The sequence below is a fragment of the Pieris rapae genome, chromosome 9 (genome assembly GCF_905147795.1).
Source record: "Pieris rapae chromosome 9, ilPieRapa1.1, whole genome shotgun sequence".
NCBI lineage: Eukaryota > Metazoa > Arthropoda > Insecta > Lepidoptera > Pieridae > Pieris > Pieris rapae.
In genome coordinates, this window is record NC_059517.1 from 1,362,046 (window position 1) to 1,386,966 (window position 24,921).

General features: G+C 32.4%; 1 protein-coding gene across 5 annotated transcripts in view; it reads right to left on the reverse strand.

Annotated features, from left to right (window-relative positions):
* Positions 1 to 22,132, reverse strand: part of LOC110992603 (transcription factor collier) — a 53,741-nt gene extending 31,609 nt beyond the window's left edge. For all 5 annotated transcript variants that reach the window (XM_045629650.1, XM_045629649.1, XM_045629648.1 and 2 more), the window contains exons 1-7: positions 21,647 to 22,132; positions 20,082 to 20,217; positions 14,548 to 14,704; positions 12,316 to 12,379; positions 10,117 to 10,172; positions 1,733 to 1,806; positions 106 to 174 (exon numbers count right to left, since the gene is read on the reverse strand). In XM_045629650.1, the coding sequence (XP_045485606.1) occupies positions 106 to 174; positions 1,733 to 1,806; positions 10,117 to 10,172; positions 12,316 to 12,379; positions 14,548 to 14,704; positions 20,082 to 20,209 (548 nt within the window). In that variant the 5' untranslated portion in view covers positions 20,210 to 20,217; positions 21,647 to 22,132. The remainder of the gene's footprint in view (positions 1 to 105; positions 175 to 1,732; positions 1,807 to 10,116; positions 10,173 to 12,315; positions 12,380 to 14,547; positions 14,705 to 20,081; positions 20,218 to 21,646) is intronic.
* Positions 22,133 to 24,921: the final 2,789 nt, after the last annotated feature.

Here is a 24,921-nt window from a genome sequence, read left to right on the forward strand (position 1 = left end):
GTGTGACGCAACTATGGATATCCATAGATATTCATTGTCAACATTTATATTCGATATTGTAACTCTTATATCATTGTATTAACGTAAATTAAATCGATAACTTACCGGTCAATTATAACAGGATCTGACGGGGTTTCATTTCTATTTCCACAACTCTTCTTATCACAGCAACGACTGCAAAAATATGAATTATTTATTTAGGTAGCTGAGGAATAAAAAATACAAATATTGGTGTATCTGAGCATTTGTGTATAATTTACACACTAAATTATACTCCCTACGATCTACATGTAAAAATAGCAAACATATTGCTTAGTAGGTAACTAATACAGATACTTCCCACAACGTAACACGTCATTTCTTTTATCTATATCTATCTGTCAACTGAATTACAAAAGTAATATTAAGATTTAGTAGGAAGCCATATCCACATTAAGAAAACTCTTGCGCCCTACGGCTCCTTGACGCAAAGGGCAAAGACATTGAAAGGACAGGCTCCCCTGAGACTCCTCCCCGAAGACGAGTGACAGGGATGCACATATCGTGCAACACGAGACAAAAACATTGCGTCTAAGGTGGAATAAAATTTTAATTGATCACACATACACCACTCGTGTATTTACGCACAACTACATCGACACTGCGGCGAGACGCGTAACGGAAAAACCACCCCAAACAAACTGTTTAATACTACCGTGTGCTTGCTTTAAGTGTGTAATGTTCTTTATTGTATTAAGTATATACGTACAAAATTACTACGTAAAACACACACACACAATCACAGAATATTAAAACTTTTTAATTATACTCAATCAACCTCTTAAAATAACGTTAATTTTGATATTTTACAGACTCCCTTCGAGGTTCAGTTTCCAATTTACGACAAACATTATTTCTGGAGTTGATGATAAACAGGAATGTGTCCGCCACATCTCACAGGATTGGGACACCACAACAGATATTAATTGACATTTAAGTCACACATAGTTTAAGAATTCTAAGAAAAATGATTAGCAAAAGTTTACAAAAGACGTAAAGGAATAATAAAGTTTTTCATATGATTGATGATTCCGCAAATCAATATTTACTTAACGTGCCTTATATATACAATAGGATATTGGTAGTTCCCTACTAATAGCGACAGCTATACTGATATCCACGTTTTTGTATGCAAGTTCTATGCAATCTTAGGTTCGCGCGGAAAAAATATTCAATAATTATTAGGAATGCTGTCGGTATCGCATTTGAGTGGAAATTGAACTACACTAAGATCTATTGCGTAGTAGAGATCTAAGCGGGAGAGGAAGCGACTTAGGATACAATTTTTAATACGGAAATGAATAGCTGCCTAACTAGACATGGGGAGAAATTGGTAACGCCAATGAATCTGGAATTGTATAAAACACTTTTGTATGGCAATCAAGGTTTATAATAATTTACCAAAAACATTCAAAGATCTTACTTTACCTACGAATGTTTTGGTATATTCATCAGTATTTAACTAAACATGATAAGTAATACTTAATTGATAATGTATTTTAATAATGTGATGTAGTGTTGATAAAATAATATAAGAATTTGATAATATGATGGATATAAATATGTAACTACTATGTAAAATTCTTTTAATTATGTAAGACAAATTTGCATGCAATGTGGCAGAATATGCAAAGTTTAGATTAATATATTATATTATATTATATTTATATATATATTATTAAAGACAACATACCTGCACATGACCTCGTGTGTCAACAAAACCCTGCACATTTCTGGATTTTTGTCCTGACCTTCATAGACGATGGGCTGAAAGAACAAAACTATTAAAACCCAAATATGACGCATCGTTTAGACTGGGACTAAAGATTAGGCATAATTTAATTAAAAATCGGCTTGTAGATAAGATAATTTTTCGTCTTCATCAAGTTATTACTTTTTGCTAATTTATGCACCCTTTAATACATAATCACAATTCATTATCTAAGTCGAAGGTCATTTGCATATCGTGAACCAGCTAAATAGAGCGTTTTGTTTCATAAATATTTTAATATTTAAATGTAGCTATAATGGTCACATGTTAGGGTTTAGACGGGTATTACGATTTCGGAAGAGATGCTGCATCTGGCACAGGACAGGCGCATAAAGTGACTGACGGCCAACCTCCAGTAATAGAGAGGCACCAAAAGATGAGAAGATACTCAATCGATGTCTATGACTTAACTTAGATTAGTGAACTGCTTAGTGAATTTATTCATATTAATTTAAGTATATTTAATTGTACTTAATTAGTTATGTATAAGCCGTGGTTTTCAAATTATATCTAACTAATGGCTAACTAATATTGTGGAAAAAATTTTTTTGTTCTATCATCAATACTTTTCCCAGAGCATGCGATAAAATATATTTTATAGGCATTTTTTACACATCGGGTAACATTATTGTAGTTTTAGTAGAGATACTTATTTTTATAATCAGTGATAATGTTCAACTGGTGAAAGTTAGTAATTAAAATCGGTCCAGTACTTTTCGAGCCGATTCGTTACAAACAAACTTACAAATCTTTCCTCTTTATAATATTAGTATAGATAATTATACAATTCATATTTCTTCGGAAACTTTTATACAAGAAATTATCATACACAGTTTATCTAAGTTATTAAAGTTACGATAAAATGGATTCACTATTTCGACCCCATACGAGCTGCCCCACACGTGTTTCGTTTATCTATTAATATCTAATTATGGTGGGCCCCGGGCTAGGGAACTAATCCCGACCATTCGATCCTTTGCCAAATGTTCAATGCAATGCATTGTTTTTGATCCAAGTTTAATTTTGTGCAAACTATTACCTAACCTAGACTTCTTAATTTAAATGTTTTGGTTTTTTGTTCTTTTCTCTTTTGTTTTATTATCGTTAAAGCACAAGAAGAATTTAGTAAACGTATGGACGTTTAACATAATACGTTGATAAGCTTATGAAACAACTGCTTGAAATTTATATCGCGTAAGAAGGCTTCCTTCGAGAAGGTGGTTTTTATTCTTTAAAGATTAGACGTCGGTAGTGGGTTGATCAATTGAACAAAAAGCATTCTTAAATGCCTATCTCATATGAAATCCGCTGTTTTACTAGTGATTTTCTGCTTGGAATCTAAAAAAATTGAAATATAATTTTTATTAACAATAATTTTCATATATTTTGCAAAAGATAATTTGTGACATATACTATAAATAAAGCATATATGTGTTGAACTTTAATAAATAAAATCTGACTTCAAATAGCAAGCTTAACTTCATAATAAAGAAATTCAGAATAAAATTAATCTTAAGTTTAAATATTGCAGTTATATCTTATAAAGAATAACTACAATAACATAGGGTATGTAATCAAAATATAAAATTAGCCTCCTAAGACCCTTAAGCCAGGGGGATAGATTTTTCCCCAACAAAATATTTAATTGAATATGAAAGAGTGGAGCATTATCATCTTTTGTACGAAGGATTTAGCCGGATTTGTGGAGATACGGCGTTTTGTAAGGTATTTAAGGGTCATATGAAAGTATTTTTGGGCAGCTAAATAGCTGTGGGGTATAATCGGGCATCAGGTGATATCAATAAGTGTACCGAAAAGGTCATTCTAAAAGTTAATATTGTCGTATGTAACAAATACGATTTAAGTTCGGTGGCAGTTGTGTGTTTATGTTCAGATATATGTTAAATGTTTGAATCTGGGTAACAACTGGTTTTAACTGTTTTTTTTTAATAAATATGTTCTAGATAATTCCCCGACTATGTAGTGGTCGGAGGTATTAAATAGCTTACATAAGTGGTATTGGTAACTCCGATGATGAAACACTACTACGTATTACCTTTAAACTACTTTTTGTATTATATTACGTATAAAATATTATTAATTTTAATAATATTTTATACGTAATATCATGAATACTAACAGATCATGAGGTTCGTGGTAGATATGACAAAGTTCTGTTTGGGTTATGTGTAGGAGCATTAGTGGACATTTTTCGTTTATTCCCTGAACTAAAAGAGTCCCCGCGGAGATCGGGAGGTATTGCCCGTCAGCGCCGCATGGGATTCAATCTCTGGGGAATTTGTGGGGATTTAAAAAAAATACATTCCTATTACAACCTACTCGTATTAAGGATAATTGTGGTATTACATGTTGTACTACAAACAGCTATATGCATTTAAAATCCCGAAAGGATATCTGGAAATGACTATTCTTACTTATAAGAATAAAATACAAGGCCAAAGAAGGGAGTCAACTTGAAACGTTTTTGTATAGAATTTTTCGATTTTCAAAGTAGCAATACGTCTCGTGTGTGTAGTGACATCAACGTATGACTCCAATCCCTGAGTTCGTAGCTTCGATCCCCGGCTATGCCCCATTAATTTTTTATCTATATGCGTAAAGGACAACATCGTAATGAAACCAGAATATTTCAAAACTAAAAATCTGTCAAACAACTCACCTGCTTGTCTATGACATAAAGAAGATTCGTAGCGTGAGTGAATTATTATAAGATTTGAAAAGATAAGAATCACTAAAAATATTCAAATACTGTGACATTAAAAAAAGCTCTGATACTCTGTTTAAAACACAAAACATGTCATCAGTAACAAAAGATTAATTTTTATCACACTGAAACTTACACTCGCAAGCATGAAGTGAACAAAGGGGAAATAAGAATTACTTTAGAAAAGAAACCGACAAGACACAGTGCGCTGCAAACAACGTGATTTACATGAACGACAACAATCCTAGACTTTGTATTTGCTTCTGCTTTTGTTTTATACTTGTATGTAAGACTAATTATATTATTCTAACACGAGATAAATCCCAATTATTTATGCGTTGAATCTTTCAGAAGAACGCGTTTTGACCAGAACTTAACCGAAAAACAATAAACAAATAAATGAGCAAACAATAAACAAGCTATCCGGGTATCTATAGTTGCTTCCCTGACACTTTGAAATCAATTTCCTTTAGTTTTTATAATTTATAAGTCACTGTATCTTTTCTTTTCATATTTTCTCCAGTGTGCCGAGCATTCGTAAGCTTTGGTAAATAATAAAATATAAAATAAGTAATATTGCTAATTAAAAAATACTTATATGCTAACAAATTTAAATAATAATCCAGTGGCGCTACAACCCTCAATGGATATTTAATATTCGAGAAAATGTTAAATGCGCACATAGAAAGAAAGTCCATTGGTACACAGCCGGGAATCGAACCTACGACCTCAGGTAAGAGAGTCGCACGCTGAAGCCACTGCTGCTCTAAATATTTATAATACATATATCTTAATTCGTAAGCGACATAATCCAACGATATATCATATAAGTGTTTAGTATATCAACACTTGCATGGGAAATATAGTGTTTGTAATGCAGTAATCGACTATTATCACAATGGCTTCCGAAAGTCATTTCGCCAACAAAAAGAACCAAATTAATATGTTGTTTGAACGATGTAAAGTAAACACAATCAGTTGGTCACGTGCTACGCGCGCGGCTTCCATTCAAACCGTCCAAGTTCTATGGGATTTGGCCGAATCTCATTTTACGTTCTTAAGACTATGTTCAAACAGAGGGTCTGATTTTAGATATTGATATGATAGTGATTTAGTGTGAGAATATAAATAATCCCCTCTTTGTTCGAATGGAATATAAAATGAAACTGCAAATGAATCATCGGCGTGGAAAGACAACCCTTTAGTAATTAATTCTTGGTTACATCTAGCGTCTAGACGTCTATTTTTTCGGTGGATAGTTGCGTGCAGGGTTCGCATGCACGGTTACCACATTAGCTGATTGCTAGTGTGCCCTCAGCCTAACGTTTTAATACAATTAAATCAACCGCAATTCGCTATTATCCGAACGCCATCTTTGTCGACGTTTTAGTTCAATGACTGCTTTGCGTGTCGCTCTCCTCTCTTAAACGTTAAATCATATGTTAAAGACAAACATATATAGACATATAATACTTGTTTACAGAATAATACGACATGTCACGAAACAAAAGCGAGTCTTGCAAGGTTTGGCAATTATCACACACGAGTTTATTACATAAATAACAATTTTAGCTTAGGAAACCATCATGAAACTTTGTGTACTTCACATATATAATTTCAACACGTCCCGGCCTCTTAGTGTTGTGTAACAAGAGGCCAATTACGAAAGATTTATGCCATGAACATAATTAACTTAGGCCGAACGTTGTTAACTAAGAATTACGGAATTGTTTCGCATTTGTTCCTTTTGTTGCAATCTTGTGCCATCTCATTTCTATTGTTTATTTAACAATTGGTAAACGAAATGTATATATTTGAACAGTTTCAGTCTAGTAGTTTCAGCGTGCGACTCTCGTCCCTGAGGTAGTAGGTTCGTTCCCCGGCTGTGCACTGATGGAGATTCAATCTCTGTGCGCATTTAACATTCGCTCGTACAGTGAACGAAAAGTAACCGACTTAGATGAAATAGTCGACGACATGTGTCAGATACAGAAGTCATGTAGATCATGTTACAGAAATCTGAGCCCCAGAACTAAAAAGGTTGTAGCGCCGTAGATTTATTTTAAAAGAAATGTATCTACAATTGTGTATGTAATTCGTGAGATTCTTTATGATGTTTAATTTATTTAATATTCCAGTATTCAGTATTAATTTAGGCGTTTAAACTCATAAACAATGGCGCTTAAACCTTCCTTTTAATATTGACGTTTATCAGTGATTTATTTCTAGTATATCTCAGTATCTGTATCATCATTTAATAGGCAAGTAATTTTAGCTTTTTGTATCACACGCTATCTACATTTGTGTCTAAAGCATACCACCTCGCGATGTACACCTCCACCGTACAAGTAATTGTTAATTGGGAAAAAAGACCTCGAACCATTGTTGAGAGCCGTACATCCAATCTCCTAGGCAAAGCTGGTAGAAATTTTTAACATAGCAACAGAAAATATGATTCCCATAACCTTAGGGTGAATTTATGTCAATTTAAGTTGACCAGAGGTTAGGTGGAAAAAAGACCTCGATCTCATTGTTGAAAGTCGCACATCCAATCTCCTAGGCAAAGCTGGTAGAAACTTTTGAAATACTAATAGCAACAGAAAATATGATTCCCATAACCTTAGGGTGAATTTATGTCAATTTAAGTTGACCAGAGGTTGGGTGGAAAAAAGACCTCGATCTCATTGTTGAAAGTCGCACATCCAATCTCCTAGGCAAAGCGGATAGAAACTTTTGAAATACTAATAGCAACAGAAAATATGATTCCCATAACCTTAGGGTGAATTTATGTCAATTTAAGTTGACCAGAGGTTAGGTGGAAAAAAGACCTCGATCTCATTGTTGAAAGTCGCACATCCAATCTCCTAGGCAAAGCTGGTAGAAACTTTTGAAATACTAATAGCAACAGAAAATATGATTCCCATAACCTTAGGGTGAATTTATGTCAATTTAAGTTGACCAGAGGTTGGGTGGAAAAAAGACCTCGATCTCATTGTTGAAAGTCGCACATCCAATCTCCTAGGCAAAGCGGATAGAAACTTTTGAAATACTAATAGCAACAGAAAATATGATTCCCATAACCTTAGGGTGAATTTATGTCAATTTAAGTTGACCAGAGGTTGGGTGGGCGTGCAGATTGTACCTAATCTGTGGGCGATGAGAATTGGCCGCGCGGACGCCACGTGCCGGCACGCGTCTGTGGTACCCTTACAGAGGTGACTTGTGCATATTTCCTATTACTCTATGTTATTACTTATTAGTATTGTGCATACATTAATCTTTCTTGTAAGCTGATCTGTATTCAAGTGATTGTTAACGCTACGCTGGCTACGGCGTAGCTGCTACTTGACGTGTTTTAGTAAAATTACTTAAAAGCACGTTTGTTTTGTTTGCTATGCTATACCTTATATCTAAGGGTAAGACTTAACAGAAACTAAGTAATGTTAGTATTACATGTATGTCAATAGTTTAAACGTAATAGTGATTAAGTCCCGACTCTGGTTGGATTTCTGTCTGGATTCGTAAATGTATGTGACATTTTTATATTTTAACTAGCTGACCTGGCGAACTTTGTTCCGCCTTAATGGCAATAAATAAGCAGTTTGGGTTTTTTTATTGGAAAAAATACAAAAAAATTAAATACCTACATTAATCATTCATTATTATTTCTGTATTTTAGTACATAGGTTGCTCTTCCCTTAAGTACCTTGTGATACACATTTTTTCATTTTTTGTTTTATTATCAGGCGCAAAAACAAACAACGCTGATGGTCTTCCGACCCGTGAACATGCCACGTATAATTGACCATGGGAAAAACATGAATGTTCTAGATTTAAACCACAAACTTTTAAGGATTGGCCTTGTGATTTGTTGATGGTCATGGCAAATGCAAGACGTATCGGATTTTAAATTCAAACGGCATATCGGTTGGGATCATCGGGATCCTCGGAATAAGAACTTCCTCACCTTTGAATTTTCCTATCATTATCGTAGCGTAAATTACATACCACCAAACGCATACCATTATGTAGTTCAGGTCATCTACATCTTTATTCTTTTTCTTCTTTTTTATCAGTAAGCAATGTAACTCTCATGTTTGTTGTCAGCTGCAGTTTCGTCACATAGCGCCATAGATTTGACGATTTGAGGCAAGCGTTTATTTCGTCGACAGCCGTAGATCTTGGAATTACTGGCAGTATTTGGCGGAAATCGCCAGACAGTAAAATCATTGCTCCTCCAAAACATCTCGATTCATTGCGTAAATCTTTTAATGTTCGGTTAAGTGCTTCCAATGCACGTTTATGCGCCATTGTGCATTCGTCCCAGATGATGATTTTCGATGCCGCTAAAACTTTGGCCATTGCTGAGTGTTTTGCAATATTACACGTTGGTTCTCCAATAGTTTGAAGATTTAACGGTAATTTTAATTCTGAATGAGCCGTACGGCATCCTTCTAACAATGTGGCTGCTATTTCAGAAGAAGCAACTGCAACCGCTATGTTGGATCTCGCCCGAACAGTTGCTAAAACTAATGACATGAGGAATGTCTTGCCAGTTCCACCAAGGGCATCTAGGAAATATAAACCACCATTTTCATCATCGTTTGCCTTCATTAAAGTATCATAAACTTCCTTTTGTTGGTATTTCAACAGGGGTACATTCGTTTGAACTACTAAATTTAATTCCTGGTGATCATATTCACGTTCCCGTTCCAATACTCGATTAAATGCGTCATTCGACAACAACAACAAATAGAAACATTCATCATTCTTTGGATGAACTGTATACATACGACAATACCGAGTTTTATAGTTCTCTTCACTGTTTATACGAATGGGCAATAGCACTATCATTATAATTAAATTGTAAATTGTAAAAATAATTAAACGTATTTATTTAATAGAAATATTTTGAATATTGATTTCTTACAAATATCAAATTGTCATATATACGTCATTACATAGCTGTCATTATACGTCAATTACATAGCTATCATTTGCGTTTTATTATTCCAAGTCTGATTCTTATTTGTTATACCACTTTTTATAGTGACTGACGTTTCATGTCAAGTCCCACGGGAACGCTGTCGAACGGGATAAAAAGTATCCTATGTCCGTCTCCTGGCTCTAAGCTACCTCCATACCAATTTTCACTCAAATCTGTTCTTTCGTTCTTGAGTTATAAGTGGTGTAACTAACACGACTTTCTTTTATATATATAGATTGTAAGTAGAGTCTTCCAAGCAACTTAAGAGCGAACCATTTTACAATACGGAGCTTTTTAACAAACAAATCCAGTAGAGGGATTGTTTATTAATTCTAAACATAATTGTTTATTAATACAAAATTATTTGCATAATTTATAATTCGTTGAAAAAGGCAAAGGTTTTATGTTTCCTTCTTTTTTTTTATATTAGGTATGTTCATAGAATATAATAAGTTTTTTAGTGTATTATTATTAAGTTACCTTAACTATATAAAATAAGGAAATAAAAAAAATATGTATAACTATTAATTATAAAATATGAACATAAAACATTCAATAAAAATGCAATACATATAAACTATAAAAAAAACTCACCTGTTTGGTAACGGAGTCTATAAGCCGAACGAATATATCCTGTTCCTGTCTGATGCCTGGAACAAACGCACTACAGTTACATAAATCATCATTTGAGACAGAAATGTTTTCACAACTCATTTGTACTCCCTAACGTTAGACTTGGTACACACGTTTAAAACGTGGGATATATACTTCATATATAAATGTATTTATTATATTACAAAACAAAATGTAAATAATAAATTATAAATCTTTCCAGATGTTTTTATCAAACAAACGCAATATTATAGATACCAATTTTTATGTAAAACATTTTTCTTCATAATAAAATAGTAGGTATACAAGTTTTTCCATATACTAGTAGTTCTCAATAGAGACTGTTAATAGTATTATTGGACACCTTCTTATGTTATATATCCTTTCAAGTAAATTAGGTTAGTTTGAAAATACTTATTAGACTCGGGTAGATCGTCATGTTAAATGATCTCCTTGAGACAATGTAAAAAAGTAAATTACAGATATTATCATAATATTCAGATAAAATCATTAAAGCAATGAAACGTAATAAAACTTTTTATCAATACGTGTAGAGAGTGAAGAGGAGAAAACCATTTGAACTAGGGTTTTTTTAATAATACTCTACGCCCTTGCCAGGGACGTTTTCTATCTCTCAAATTTAGGTTAGTGAATAAGTGTAAGTGCACGTTAGTCTTAAATACTAAACAGGCGTAAGCAAAAAAAATTAACACAAAAACATATTGCCTTCTATTTATTAGTGTAGTATTTCCCTAGTTTAAGTCAGTCCTAATTAGTCAATTAGGTCTGACTTAAACTAGGGTAAATAGTAATTTTCCATGACGTCATAGAAAGACATGTATTAAAAATATATAATAATAATATATGAAAGAACAAAGAAATTATTGAATGTACAAAATAATCTAAACTCAGCTTTAACAGTATTACACATAGTAGCAATAAAGCGCAAGCGAGCTTCCTACGCCAAAGACATTGCACAATTTGTTAACTCCTTCAAATTACATTTTCCTTTTTCCTTACAGGGATTATATTATAGCAGAATCAAGAAGCAGCCTAAGCGTTAATTTGTATGTAATTTCCTTGCCATATTTAATTTTGTGCGATTGTCACACATTAATAGGGCGATAGGGAAATTAGTGCCTCGTTCGTAGAATCGTGCCTAAATAATTAATATTTAGGCACGATACCGACACATTAAAATATAATTTTTTTTATATGATAATAATTGATTTAAAAGATTTTTATATTTAACCCTTTCTTGTTGTAAGGCTTTTGATGTTACGGAAAATAAAAATTTCAAACACATATACCTGGGTTTATATGTAGCTACAGTTATATGTAAAAAACAAAACTTTTTATAATTTTTAGTAATCACATATGATAATACACATTTTACATGTATTATTGAAATATCTTTAAAACACATTATGTATTGAAAAAGTATTATTTTGTCTCGCAAAATCGTTAAATACTCGTTGATTAATTGTTTAAAAAAGTTTTATATTTTCTTGTTTTGTTTTATTTCATTATTAGTTAATTTTTAAGTTCTTTAGTAATGTATTATTAAGTTACCTTTAGAATAAAAAATAAGTAAAAAAAATAATAAACATTTATTATATTATGTATATATAAATATAAAAACAATAAATCATTAAATAGATCTCAATTGTTATATATTTCTCAATTAATATTTATTCGAATGTAAACATAATATTATTTGAAAACAATTTTCTATTATTCCGAGCGAACCAAGACTACCAATATTTACTGTCCGCCTATGTATTGTCTATGGTATGGATGTGTGTATAGAGCATTGCACTGTCTTCTCTGCATGATAGAATTTTAATAAAATTTTAAGGGACTCTGCAAGTGACTATTAAAAGCTCCTATTAAAAGCGATTAAAGCGACAAAATCGGTGGAAACTGTTCCAGAAGCTTCCTTACTAACCACGATACTCAGTCATAAGCTTCCGATTGAACAGAGACTTTGCTAAAGTACAGAAGACGGGTCGATATCAGAATAGAGAAATGATATATTTATATATCAAGCAATATAAACCTAAAAATAGGTCCAAAGCAGATGCAGAATGTGCATAGGTAGTTCGTTATACAATACGCTTTGAAACTAAATGTATTTATATATTTATTAATAAAGTGTGGAAATATTTTATTTGAACTCACCATTTGCATAAAGCAATTGAAGCCTATATTGAATTCCGTTGTTTGTTTTTTGTCCTTCGGCTTCCTGTAAAAATAAACATTTATCCATGAACAGTTTATTGTTATTTTAAACTAGCTGTCATCGCAAACGTTTGCCTTAATAATATGATTTTGCTTCTAGGTAGCTACGTACTAACATATGGAACACTTTGGTGACCCATACAGCATTTGAAGAAGAACTTTTTTTTTCAAGTTATTTTTCATATCATATCAATAAATCATAAAAGACTGGCATAAATTTTCAAAAAAATATTTAATTCTAGACTACATTATATTAAAACACGTTCACAAAACCATAGACTTAAAGACTATTTATTGCTGGCCAGTGACAAATCGAAAAGAGTATTAAAAACATATGCATACTCTTTCGATTATAAATGGGTTTTAAAAAGTTTTTATATCGAAATAGAAAGTAAAATGATAGCATAGTACAAAGTCAACAAGCTATGATAGGATGTTTGCTACTAAATAATAAATGCTTGGTGAACAAACAAGATGTGTGAATGCCCGACCTGCGTGGCCTACTTATGTAATATTTCTACAATTTTTTTCCGCGTGTTTACTTGTTTTAAATTAATTTGTATTATATTGCTTGTCAGGTATAAATACCATTTTCCTAAAACGAAAACAAAAACTTCATTTTTCAGACATAAAAAGAAACCCAATATTTTTTAACTTAATACATATTTAATTCTACTGTACGTATGTATGTCAAATCTTAAACGGCTGGGTCAAATTGAATGAATTTTTTTGTATACGTTTGGGTGGCGCCCTGAATTGTTAAGATTCACAAATCAGCTTGGCAGATGGCGCTGCAGCCAGTATTTTTAGTGCATACCAATTTTTTTATCTATACAGCTGGTACATTTATAAAACTTCTGTGCATGTGTCTGCAATTAAGCTCCTAAATGGCTGGACAGTATTCGATGAAAGTTTTTATGGTGTTCAAGTGGAGTCGAGAATGAATTACAAGGCGTATCGCGCTATGTAAGTAAGGCGCTATCGTATCCGCTAGTGTTATTATTACATACAATACATCTTATATCTTTAAACGAGCAATTCTTGTATATATATATATATATATAATTGGAATCTCGGAATCGGCTCCAACGATTTTCATGAAATTTAGTATACGGTGGGTTTCGGGGGCGATAAATCGATCTAGCTAGGAATCATTTCTAGAAAATGTCATTTTATTCGTGTTTTATTTTTATTATTCTGTCGGTAAGATCGAAAAATATTATTCATATTTCATCACTTTATTCGTATCGTACTTAAATATAATTTCCAAAAAACACAATTTATCTTATAGATAAAATAGATAAAAAAACAAAGGCTCGGTTATCCAGGTACTTAAATATATAAATCATGGATACAATAAAACCATGTACATATGAAAACATACGCAAAACCTACCTTTAGGCCCGTGCCGTAAATATTATCATCTTTTTGTTTTTAGCTAGCCAAAATATTAAATTCTAAACATAAAATAATTAAAAGTAAAAGAAAACCCTTCCGCAGTCAAATCTTTAAACAACACAAGCACTATTATAAAGTATTTAAATATAATATAATACCACCAACGCAGTCAAATTATGTAAATACAATTGCACACAATAGAGAGCCCTGTACGATCCTGATTGATGGACGAACCGGCTGATTCACGATATTTATCAAATGGATTTATTGATAAACGCACCATTTATACATTGTACTAATACAAAGAATCATTTTAATGCTTTAAATCTCGTATCAATATATGTAGGATATAATAAGATGTATGGGGAGTTCTTTGTTAAAAAAGTTGATAGTAGAAACCCTATATGCCTATGACGCATGCCATCATGGCAGATCTATGGAGGAGAGTCAAATCTCGTCATGGTCTTTATTTGCTTAAACTAGGTCTGGTCGGTTTTTCGTGTCCCTCCGGGCCCTGACGATAATTACTCCGGAAATATCATCATGATACTTATGGGCGAATCGGAGCTGGCCGGCATTATCTCCATAGCCTTTTGTCCTATTCATGACATTTTTGACAGTTGTATGCCAGATTTTTTCTAGACAAACTATAAATACGCCAAAGACGAGAGAGCTGCTCCATATTTGTTGTAAGGACGAGAAATTCATACATCGTAGTAAATTGTAATAGTTAAAGTCAGTTTAATTCAGTATATTGCATTAAAAGTATCTTACTTGGTCCTTTTCTATAAATCCTATGAATGCAGTGCGCTCAATTTCGATTGGTTGTCCCGCCCGATCATACAACGCGACCACGAAATGGAAGAAGTTGCTCTTGCGTAGGTTGCTCGGAGGCTGCTTCTCGAAGTGCGCTCGACCCACACCCACGCTACTAAAAGAAGAAAATTATATTTTTTAAATGTGACTGTTGCTCCACCTAAAATAATATATACATATTTATTATGATCTGTTAAGTAGATATTACTTTAAATTTTAATATCGAGACGAGACGTGCAACAAAACAATGGATTTGGCGGCAACGCCGCCACTTGTCGCCATACTCGATATTGCGTCAGTGTCAACTGTCAACCAGAATGAATTGACATTCAGCTTTCATGTTGACAGTTGTCTTATATATATGTAATATATATATATATATATATTAAAACTGGCATAAAGTTATAACTATTGCCATAATTTAAAAAAAAAATGTGTATGATAAAATATTAAGATTTTAAGATAAAACCCATTTTTATTAAAATACATATGGTTGGCTGCTATGCAATATATTTTGCTTACATTTAAAGTTTTTAATTGTATTGTAATCTTTGACTTTAAGCTTTAATAAAAAAAATTCGTCATAAAAAATCATTGTTGTTATAAAAACACAAATTTAGTTAACTTTGAAAGACAAAACATAAACCAGATTATACCATAAATTACTCGAATAAAGAGAGTCATAAACTACAGAACGTCATCTATAACTTTAAAACCACGGTGACTAAACATTTTACGGTCTTATTCAAATAAACGGAAACAATAGAACAGATTAAAAATCCTTTCAAAATGATTTACGATACTGCGGTCGGAAAGATATAACTATTCGCAAATTGCCAACGTCCACTTTTTATATCAATTCAACCCTAAAACGCGGGCTATATTTGTCCATCGACATATAAAATCTACGTAGGTATTTTATCGTCAGAATCTGTTACGAAAAGGACTTTTTTTCTGTAAATAACCTCACATAATCTTTTAGCATGTGTTTTATCATTAAAGACATATATTCAATTCCCAATCAAGCACGTTTCTTAACAAATGAAAAATGAACTAAATTAATAGGCCGGAAGTTCGATTCTTTGGAACACGACACTTTCATTTAATTTGGTTGCTAACCTTACAATTTGGGTTTAACAAGAAAAATCAAAAGATTTGATTGTCTAGAACCAATATTACTTCCTGAAAACGTTATTTCAATACGAGGTTATATGAAAAAGCCGAACTGGCAAGATTTATTTAAAGACGTTTAAAGTGGCGTTTGTGTATTGAGGAATAAGTGAGGGAATTGTTCTCATACTAAACCTTTATTAAAGTGATCAACGACGAGGGAAGTTATAAAATTGACCAATTTATCATCGATATAGCACAGTATACGTGACAACACTATCAATATGGCATTACCCGGCCTGTATTACGCTACGGTAGCCCATTCATCTCTCCGCTGCAGAATTTGCGTAAACAAATTGGTTTCGCGATTGCCATTTTATACCCTCGCACGCGATGCTCCATTGTTTTATTTATCGCCACCAGTTTCGGCAGCGCACTCGCGATTAGGTTGTAGCGCTTTTTTCGCTTACAGATCACGGTAGATTTGTCAATCTTCGATGCGATTTTGTTTTTCGGTAATGGCAACATTTTTACGGGGAATTTTGGATTCGGGATTTTTTTGGGTTTCTGCTTAAATATTTAATTAAGAGCAATATGTTTACGTACGTTTTGTTTAAGGTAAAAATTTGTGCTTCCACATGCTAAATAATTTTTTTAATATTAAATACATTATATAATTTAAGCCCATTGAAATCTTTCCTCATAAACATTAGAGGTAACTGAAACTATGTTTGACTTCGGTAATAACAATAGAATTAAAACATTAAAAATCAAAAGAAATCTAAATTTCTGTATGTGATTTCTCATAGATAAAATTTTCCACGTGATGTTTTTTTGTTAGTAACTGTTTGTCGAGCAGCGGTGGCTAAGTGGATTTAGCGTAAGACTCTCATTCCTGAGGTCCTAGGTTCGATTCTCGGCTGTGTAGTTGTAGATGTAGTTGTAGTTTCTTTCTCTTTGCGCATATAACATTCGCTCATACGGTGAAGAAAAACATCGCGAGGAAACCGGCTTGGATCTGAACCCAAAAAGGCGATGACATGTGTCAGGCACTGTTCTAGATCGGATCACCTACTTGCCTATTACATTGACAATTCATAAAACAGATACTAAAACCTGAGGTCCAGGCCTAAAAAGATCGTAGCACCAATGTTTTCTTTTTAGTTTTAACTTTATATGTTAGGCCTCGCACGTTTGAGTTACATATTTTAATTACTAAATTGCATATTAGATTAATGTGCATCATTATATAAGATTAATTTGACAAAAACCATGTAATCGTTGAAGGGTGGGTCTTAATGACTTGAAGTTAACAAATGAGCTTGTCATCACTGCCGCCCGGCTATCTATTCGTATTTGTCATTAAATTCGGGATTAAATTTTGATTAATCATTTAATTATCCAAGTCTTTTAATGACTGAATTTATGACAATAAAATAGATTTTTTATTTGTTTTCAAAAGTAGCTTGGGAATTAAAGAAGAGACATAATTTTGTTAACATAATACCTAACTGTGGGTCGAGTCATGATACAAAAAGCGTGTGAATTTTTAAAAGGGTGGCTACTGATTGGCCACCAGTTCTTTAAAAAAAATAGGCGAAAGGGGCTTCGAATCTCAGTGAAAAAAATTTTTTGTGGGCACCGAAGTTATAAAAACGTCAATCACCTAAAAGAACCCAGGAATAAATAATACTGTTTCTGCCTTCTAAAATATTAAAAGACTCATTTTTTTATTATTGTCTGTGCTGTACTCATATATTTCTTCAGTTAGACAGACAGACAGTGTGTCTTATATACTCATTAGTTCTATCTATAAAGCAATGTCTATACAAAAATATTTTCAATTTTTATAGTTACTCTATTATTTACAACGAACATTCGACCTATTGCGATGAATAATCAGCAGGTTCAATCCCCAGCTATGCGACAATGGACTTTATTTCCATGTTCTTTTAATTTACATGACACTAATTATCTTAATCGCAACAAAGGCGAACCTAAAAATTCATCAAAGTTCGGATATTTTACCCGTTCTGGATTGAAAATAGTAGTTGTTTTATATAAAGGATAGTCTATGAAAACTATATTATTTATTAAGTAATTCAATAGAAGAATTATTGAAAAAACCCATACTTAACACGAAAGTAATGAAGTACAGCATTTGGTTTATGATGTATTGATGCACTCTCGAATTAGTACGCATTGTTTGCGAAGGGTCCTGTTTCTGACATCTGTCGCGTTTTAGCTCTCCAATGTTTACTCTAGCCATACGTAACTCTATGCTAACAATTTACTGTAATTGTTTATTTTTTTAATTTCATTGACAAACACTTGTTGGATGGGTATGGTTAAATTACTTATTGGTTATACATAATTAATTTTTCTGCCTGTTTTATCTAGCATTTTTGATTTTTTTATGATTTTTGTCTTGTTAATGTTTACCGAATGAACAGTGGTTTTTATTTATGTAATTATAGTTTTAGTTCCAATTCGGCATATAAATTTCACTAAATGTAGAGAAATAGTAGGTTAAATTTTTTGTTGTAAAAAATAAAAAAAATTGTGATTTATAAAATAAAATTAAAAAAAGAAAAATTTACTTTGTTTGACTCAAAACAAATATTACATTCATCGTTTATTATTTAAATTATCGTAGACAAATTAACCTTACGACGTTTTATTTCATTTTAACTTTATTAAAAAAGACTGTGGCAACCACAGCGCAGGCAAATAATATTAAAAGGCTTATAATAAGAGTGCGAAATCGATTTTGTTCCTTTGGAGTAGACACTCTTAGGCTATGGGGTTCAAGTGCACTAGTGCTAATTAAAGATTTAAGTTGGTGCCTGGTAGACTCGTACCGGTGACCCCAGATCTGGTGATTTCCTCGCTCAACGAATAAGTATCGCATAACAGCGAGTAAATTTTGTCCTTAGGTACACTACCACATTGACCAAACTTTTAAAATTTGTTCGAACTTTCTTAATGTATTTTAAATTTACCTAACCGTACGATTATAAATACTTATTAAAACAATCAGAAACCAACAAAACGGACCTGCAAAAATGATATTTTCAACCTGAAAAATCTATAATTTTATTGACGAATTTCTCAATCCATTTATTTGATTATATAGCTATTGAAATGTAAAATGGTCCGTTCATTATCTGTAGGTGCGCGTTATGATTTATAACGCCCTTTTCATGAATGCCCACTTGTTACCGCTAGTTCATTATCGGAACGAATTTGCGCACCCCTGATTGGACACGGCACCAGTTATTGTATGAGAATAAATCATTGTGTTTTAGTATGTAGACGGGGAACAAAGTTACAACTTTACAGGAGTAGAATTGCTCGTAGGTGTAGGGTATGATTAGGATTATATTTCGCTAGATATTTATTTAGTTTATTTACGAAAAAGACAATCCTAAGGTGATTGAATTGGAAATCGATGAGAATGTATAACCAATGACAAGAATTTACAAACGAAATAAACATGAGAAATAAATAAGGAAAACAAAATATTACAAACAAATAACTTTAATTGAATACAATTAAACGTGAACTGTTTTTCAGCAATATTTGGAAATTTGGATTTGTCGTCAATAAATTTTTAGATAACACTCTCAAAGTGTAGTGAATATTAATTAATGAATGAATATTACGAATATTAGAATGAAATTTTAAATCATTAAAAGCAATCACATTAAAAAATTAATCAAAATAAAAAAGTATCACTTACATTAACTGAGATTAATATAAGTGATACTCCTTTTAATAATATAATTTTAATAATTAAATTTTAAGGTTAGTTATTAGATATATTTTTATGTATTAAATATATTTAATATAATATATTAAGTGATACTTAACTGAACTTTAATATTTGGTTGATAACTTTTGGTTTTTAAGACCTTGCGAGTGATGAACAAGTGGTCTTACTTGTCGCACTGTAAATAAACTTTTCCTATTTAAACATTTATTTATTTTACCTTCACAATAGCCCCTATCGAATTCAACCCATAATCCCATACAGCGGATTTCGTTAGCCACTTCGTTAATACAATTTATCGAATTTGGTTGCTCTTTTCGTCCACTAATTGGCTTATTATCCCCCAAATTCAGAATACATCTTGTTTTCACATTCTAAATTCAAATAAATTAGATTCACCGTGATCTGTGGAGCGAGCCTTCTACGCTTACCTTTTATTTGATTTAACAATCATTTATTGATTAAGTTTAAATAATAATTTTCATTTACTTAAAAAAGTATACACAAATATTATTTATTGATTGCATAAGTTAAAGCTTTAAGTTACAAAAGTACAAAGGTGTACCAAGGATTTTAAAAATTCCTATTTCATTCAAGTCAAAGTACTTACTTGGTATTGTCAACTAAGGAGCTGGGGGTCATCCATGCTCGAGTGAGTGGCTCTTCTTTGAGCGATGTGACCGGTCCTCGAGGCTGTGTATGTACCCCCGCAGCCTCCTGGTGATGTAGGCCGAACATAAGTCCACCTGATCAAGAATATTCATATTAAATTTTAGTAACAGATTAAAAATATATCTTTAAAATTATAGGACATGCGTGGACAATCCAAAATGGACTTTAATATAAATGTCATTATTAGTTTAAGTGCATTTCAGCAAATTCGGACGGGGTTTTTTTAAATTGTCATAAATTAAACAATTTTTTTGCCATGAAAAGTAAATTGTGAACATGCCTTTATCAACTTTAGTCTCTTTATATCAAGTACATCACATTAAACTAATTTATAAAATACCTTTAATTATATTAATATACAATTACAAACTAAAAATATATCTAATAACTAACCTTAAAATTTAATTATTAAAAAATATTATTAAAAGGAGTCCCTTTAGGCAAGGTTCCGAAGATACTTTAGTTGCTTTTCATGGCAAATTCCATATTAAATTGTCAACGATTACAAGAATTATGATAAGGTTGTAACTACTATCAGAAGATGAATAATTTAATGGAAACTACTTCTTGCATTCGTTTAATAATAACTTCATATATTTTACAACGCTACTTGAAGTAAGAAAGTATCATAGATATAGCTAATGTCAATTTATAGGTTCCCAAATATTATAACAAAAATGATATTCTATACACATAATAGTACCTAACACATTTTTGAGCTCAATTATCATGAGTATCAGTTGGAAACAGAAACGATTAATAATTAGAGACATATTAAGAAACTTATTGTAAATAATATCAAAGGGAAGATGGCCAGGCGACCAAAGCAAATTAATAATATTGCAGACGGTCGAGTTAAATAGTAATCAAATTATTTCAAACTTAGCTTAAAGGTATTTTAAATTTACGATTATTATATTTAATATTATTTAAATTTAAACTGAGAATTAATGATACAAAATAATTTTTTTTCGTCAAAAACCCTCTCTTAGAGAAAATTGGATTTATGTTTAATCCAAAAATTAGAACTTATTTATTGCAATTTTGAATATTTTTTACAATTTCTTTAAAATTGCAAAATTGCTAGGGAAATTTAAAATAACTGAATTATTTTCTTTATATACCTATACAAAAAATTACGTATCGTAATAATTATTAAGTACTGTTTTAGTTGTGACCCAAATAAAGTTTCACTTCGTAGCACATCGTAGCTATCCGTAGCACTCGTAAAACAATATCAAAGTCAAACATTCTACACGGATCATACTAATAGCATTTTATCTTCACTTTTACGTAAAAATATATTCTCGAGATTTAGATTTTCTCAACAAAAATCAAAATAATTAAATTACTAAGGTTTATTCTCAAATATCCAAATATTAAATAAAAACAACCCTTAAAGTTAATTCATTGTATATATAACAGATTTCAGTACCAAATAATAACAAACAATTATATATTTGGAATTTCGAGTTTTTAAGCGTAAAATGATAAATTACATACCGGAGGACCTCGGCGCGCCTGAAGGGTACAGTTTTCGTCCCCATCCCACGGGATCTAGTTCCAGCGGCGGCCACGGCGAGCCAGTGTACCCGCCCGCCGCCGCGTTTAACTCGTCCGACCGAATCGCGAATCACGACCGGACACCCGATCGGGCGCCCGAGAGCGCACGAACACTCGCGGAAAACAACGAACTTCAACACCAAACGGCGTTTTGTTTTTCTTTACTTTTACAACTTTTTTTTATTACCACACAAATACTATATCTATCTAAATGTCCGCTGCATTTTAAAACACAAATTTTATCACTAACAATTGCAGTAGGAAATAATATTTCTAGCAAAATAGAAGAATGCAAAGATCAAAATGTAAGATTTAAAATAAATTCTAAAAGTTCTAAGTACTGCAGCGGTTATCGCTGAGGGATAGAGTCCCGGTTGTACGGGCGATCCCGTTGTGAATTTGCGGAACACTAACAAGCGTCGCGGGAGCGCGCCGCCGAGTGCTCGAGTTGCGCTGCGTCCCCGTCCGTCCCCGCGGACTGTGGGAGGCGCCCTTGGGACACGCCCTCGCCTCGAGAGCGGGACGACCGCACTAACGCAGATGGCGCCACTTTCCAACAATTCCATCACTGTCATTAAATTCAAATATCGAACAGACAATCACAGTTTTAATGAAAAATTCAAATATTTTTTCTGATTTTTTTCAGCCAGCACACGTGCGGTTTTAACATGGATGTGTATAGTAATGGCGGCTCGCTGTGGCTGTTCTCCTCGGAGACCGAGTAAGGGATGACGCGATGAGACGAATAGAGTCTCTTCGGGCCCTCAACTGGGACGGCCCAGTAAGTATTACTTATTAAATGTTACATTGACGATGATGAAATTTCAGTGGGAATTGACTTTAACAACTGCTAGATGAGGTTTTGTCGCCACATTAATTATTGAATATGTGAAGTTGAGAAGTTTGCGACATGAATATATTATGGGGTAGGATTGGGCACGAAACAGTGTTAGTCTAAGAATCTTACGACCTTTGTCAAAGATGTTTTTATTCATAGGTACAGAAGTTGGAAATAAAAATTGTAAAACTATTGACAACATCAAAATAAATACAACGTGTTACTACGACATTTTAATTTGCCTGTAAGCCTGTACTAATTGTTGTTCTGGGAATTGCTTTATTTAATATTTTGAAAGGAATATAGCCTTTATTACCTATGGGTAAATGTAGCTTTCTGATTGTGAAAGGTCTTTTAAGAGCAGTAGTTTATTAGTCACAGACACCACTTCGTACTTAGTAAATTAAATCATATCAAAGACGTTATAGATAACGTCTAGATATAGATATCTGTATGGCTTTAGATTCTAAACCTATTAGATTAGAATTTGTATAGGATTTAGTTAAACGAAAAAAACTAATCCATATTCTGTCGATAAATTATGTAGCACGATTTTTTTAAATGATACAAAAATGACGACTTCGCATCAACAAAGTCTGAACTCAGATCACTTGAGGTGCTTTGGGAGGTCTCAAAGGGACCGCCTCTGCCACGCCCATTGCAGGCCACGCCCATCCGCTAGTGCCTAGAGACTTGTGAAATATTGTTTTTTGACTCAAGATATATCGACAATGATCGATGTACTATAAAATATTGTTTAATTATAACAAGAGAAAATAATTGAATTATATGAGTATTGTCTAGCATCCATAGGAAATGTCTTTAGAAGTTTTTATAAAAGATTATAAAACAAAAGTAACATATGCCTTCTGATGATGTATGGTTTTGATGGAGCTTTTCTTGTTGTTAGCCATTAGCGCAGACGAATTAGTACAATGAACAAAAAAAAAGAAGACCATGTTGAAGCACGAGATAAGGACACATAATATGGTACCTGACAGAAAGTGGCACAGTGTTGGCAGGAATGGCGGGATTTGGATGACACCTTTGCCAAAATCTCTATAGGTACCTAGACAGAATTAGATAAAAATGTGTAATAATGTAAAAGTGAAAGTGAAGCTTAGCTAATTTATTTTAATAAGATAATACATTTTAATAAGATGATAACCACCAGCGTTCAGGAATTCCTATCCGCAATATGGCTTACTCACTGTCTTTGGTACAAATTGTGACTACGTAAGTTAAAATACCATTTCACAAAATATTAAAATAATAATTCACTAACTGTACTGGACACTGCCTCTTTAATTAACACCTTGTTATCATTTTTAAAATTCAATTATTTTTATATTATAAGAAAGTAAATCAGCTTTCTGTCTGACACATGTCAGCGATTTTTGGATCTGAGACATGCCGGTGTCCTTACAATGTTTACTCTTCGCCGTAAGAGTGATGCGGATATAGAAATATAGTCTACGTATTATTGGTCACAGCTGAACCTACGATCTAAAGACAGAGAGTCACTCTGAGGCCTGGACCAACACTGCACTGGTTAAAAATATATCATGAAGTAAATCTTTTATACGACACAAATCTGGAGTATTTAAAATTTTCTTAACTTAGTGTATCTTATGATAATGATTAAAAATTCGTAATTAGAATTTCAAAATTCATAATTAAAACAAATTCAAAAATATTGGATCCCGTGACAGCGGACATTTAACGATGGCAGCAATTCCTCGCTATATTGGAATAATTTTTCGTTGAACAAAGCACTAATAATTTCAGATTATATCCGTATGTAGTTATATTAAGACTTAAAACAGGCAGTTTGGACGTCGACAAGGAGCATATTATATAAGAGTGAGATTACGATTGCCATTATGTTTTTTTAGTTTTTAGTTTATTTTAGGTTGGTAATTAATATTTCATATGATTTGGTTATTCCCTTCTTGCACATTATCCATCATATTTTTTTTGGGGTTTTTCTTACTAGGGTTAATCCCGAATAATTTTTATGTTGTTTTTCTTTAAGTGAAACAAAGTGTAAATAAATATTTAGGTAACATTCTTATGTTCCCTCTTGGGAAACCACATCAAGTTGACAGTAGACAATAATGCGAGGACAAATTCTAATATTACTTTGCAGTTTTCATAACATTTCCATCAGATTTATCGAGTATTTCCATGAAAAAAATCAAAATCCGATGTTAACAATTACTTTTTAGTATCCGATTATCACATGATGAACACCATTTTACCCCAAGAAATTCAATGTGTGTAATAAGACTTAATTATTTCATTTTTATTAAATTTATATTTAAATTCAGTTCAGTTTAATAATACATATTACGTAAAGTTTTTATTAGTTAAATAT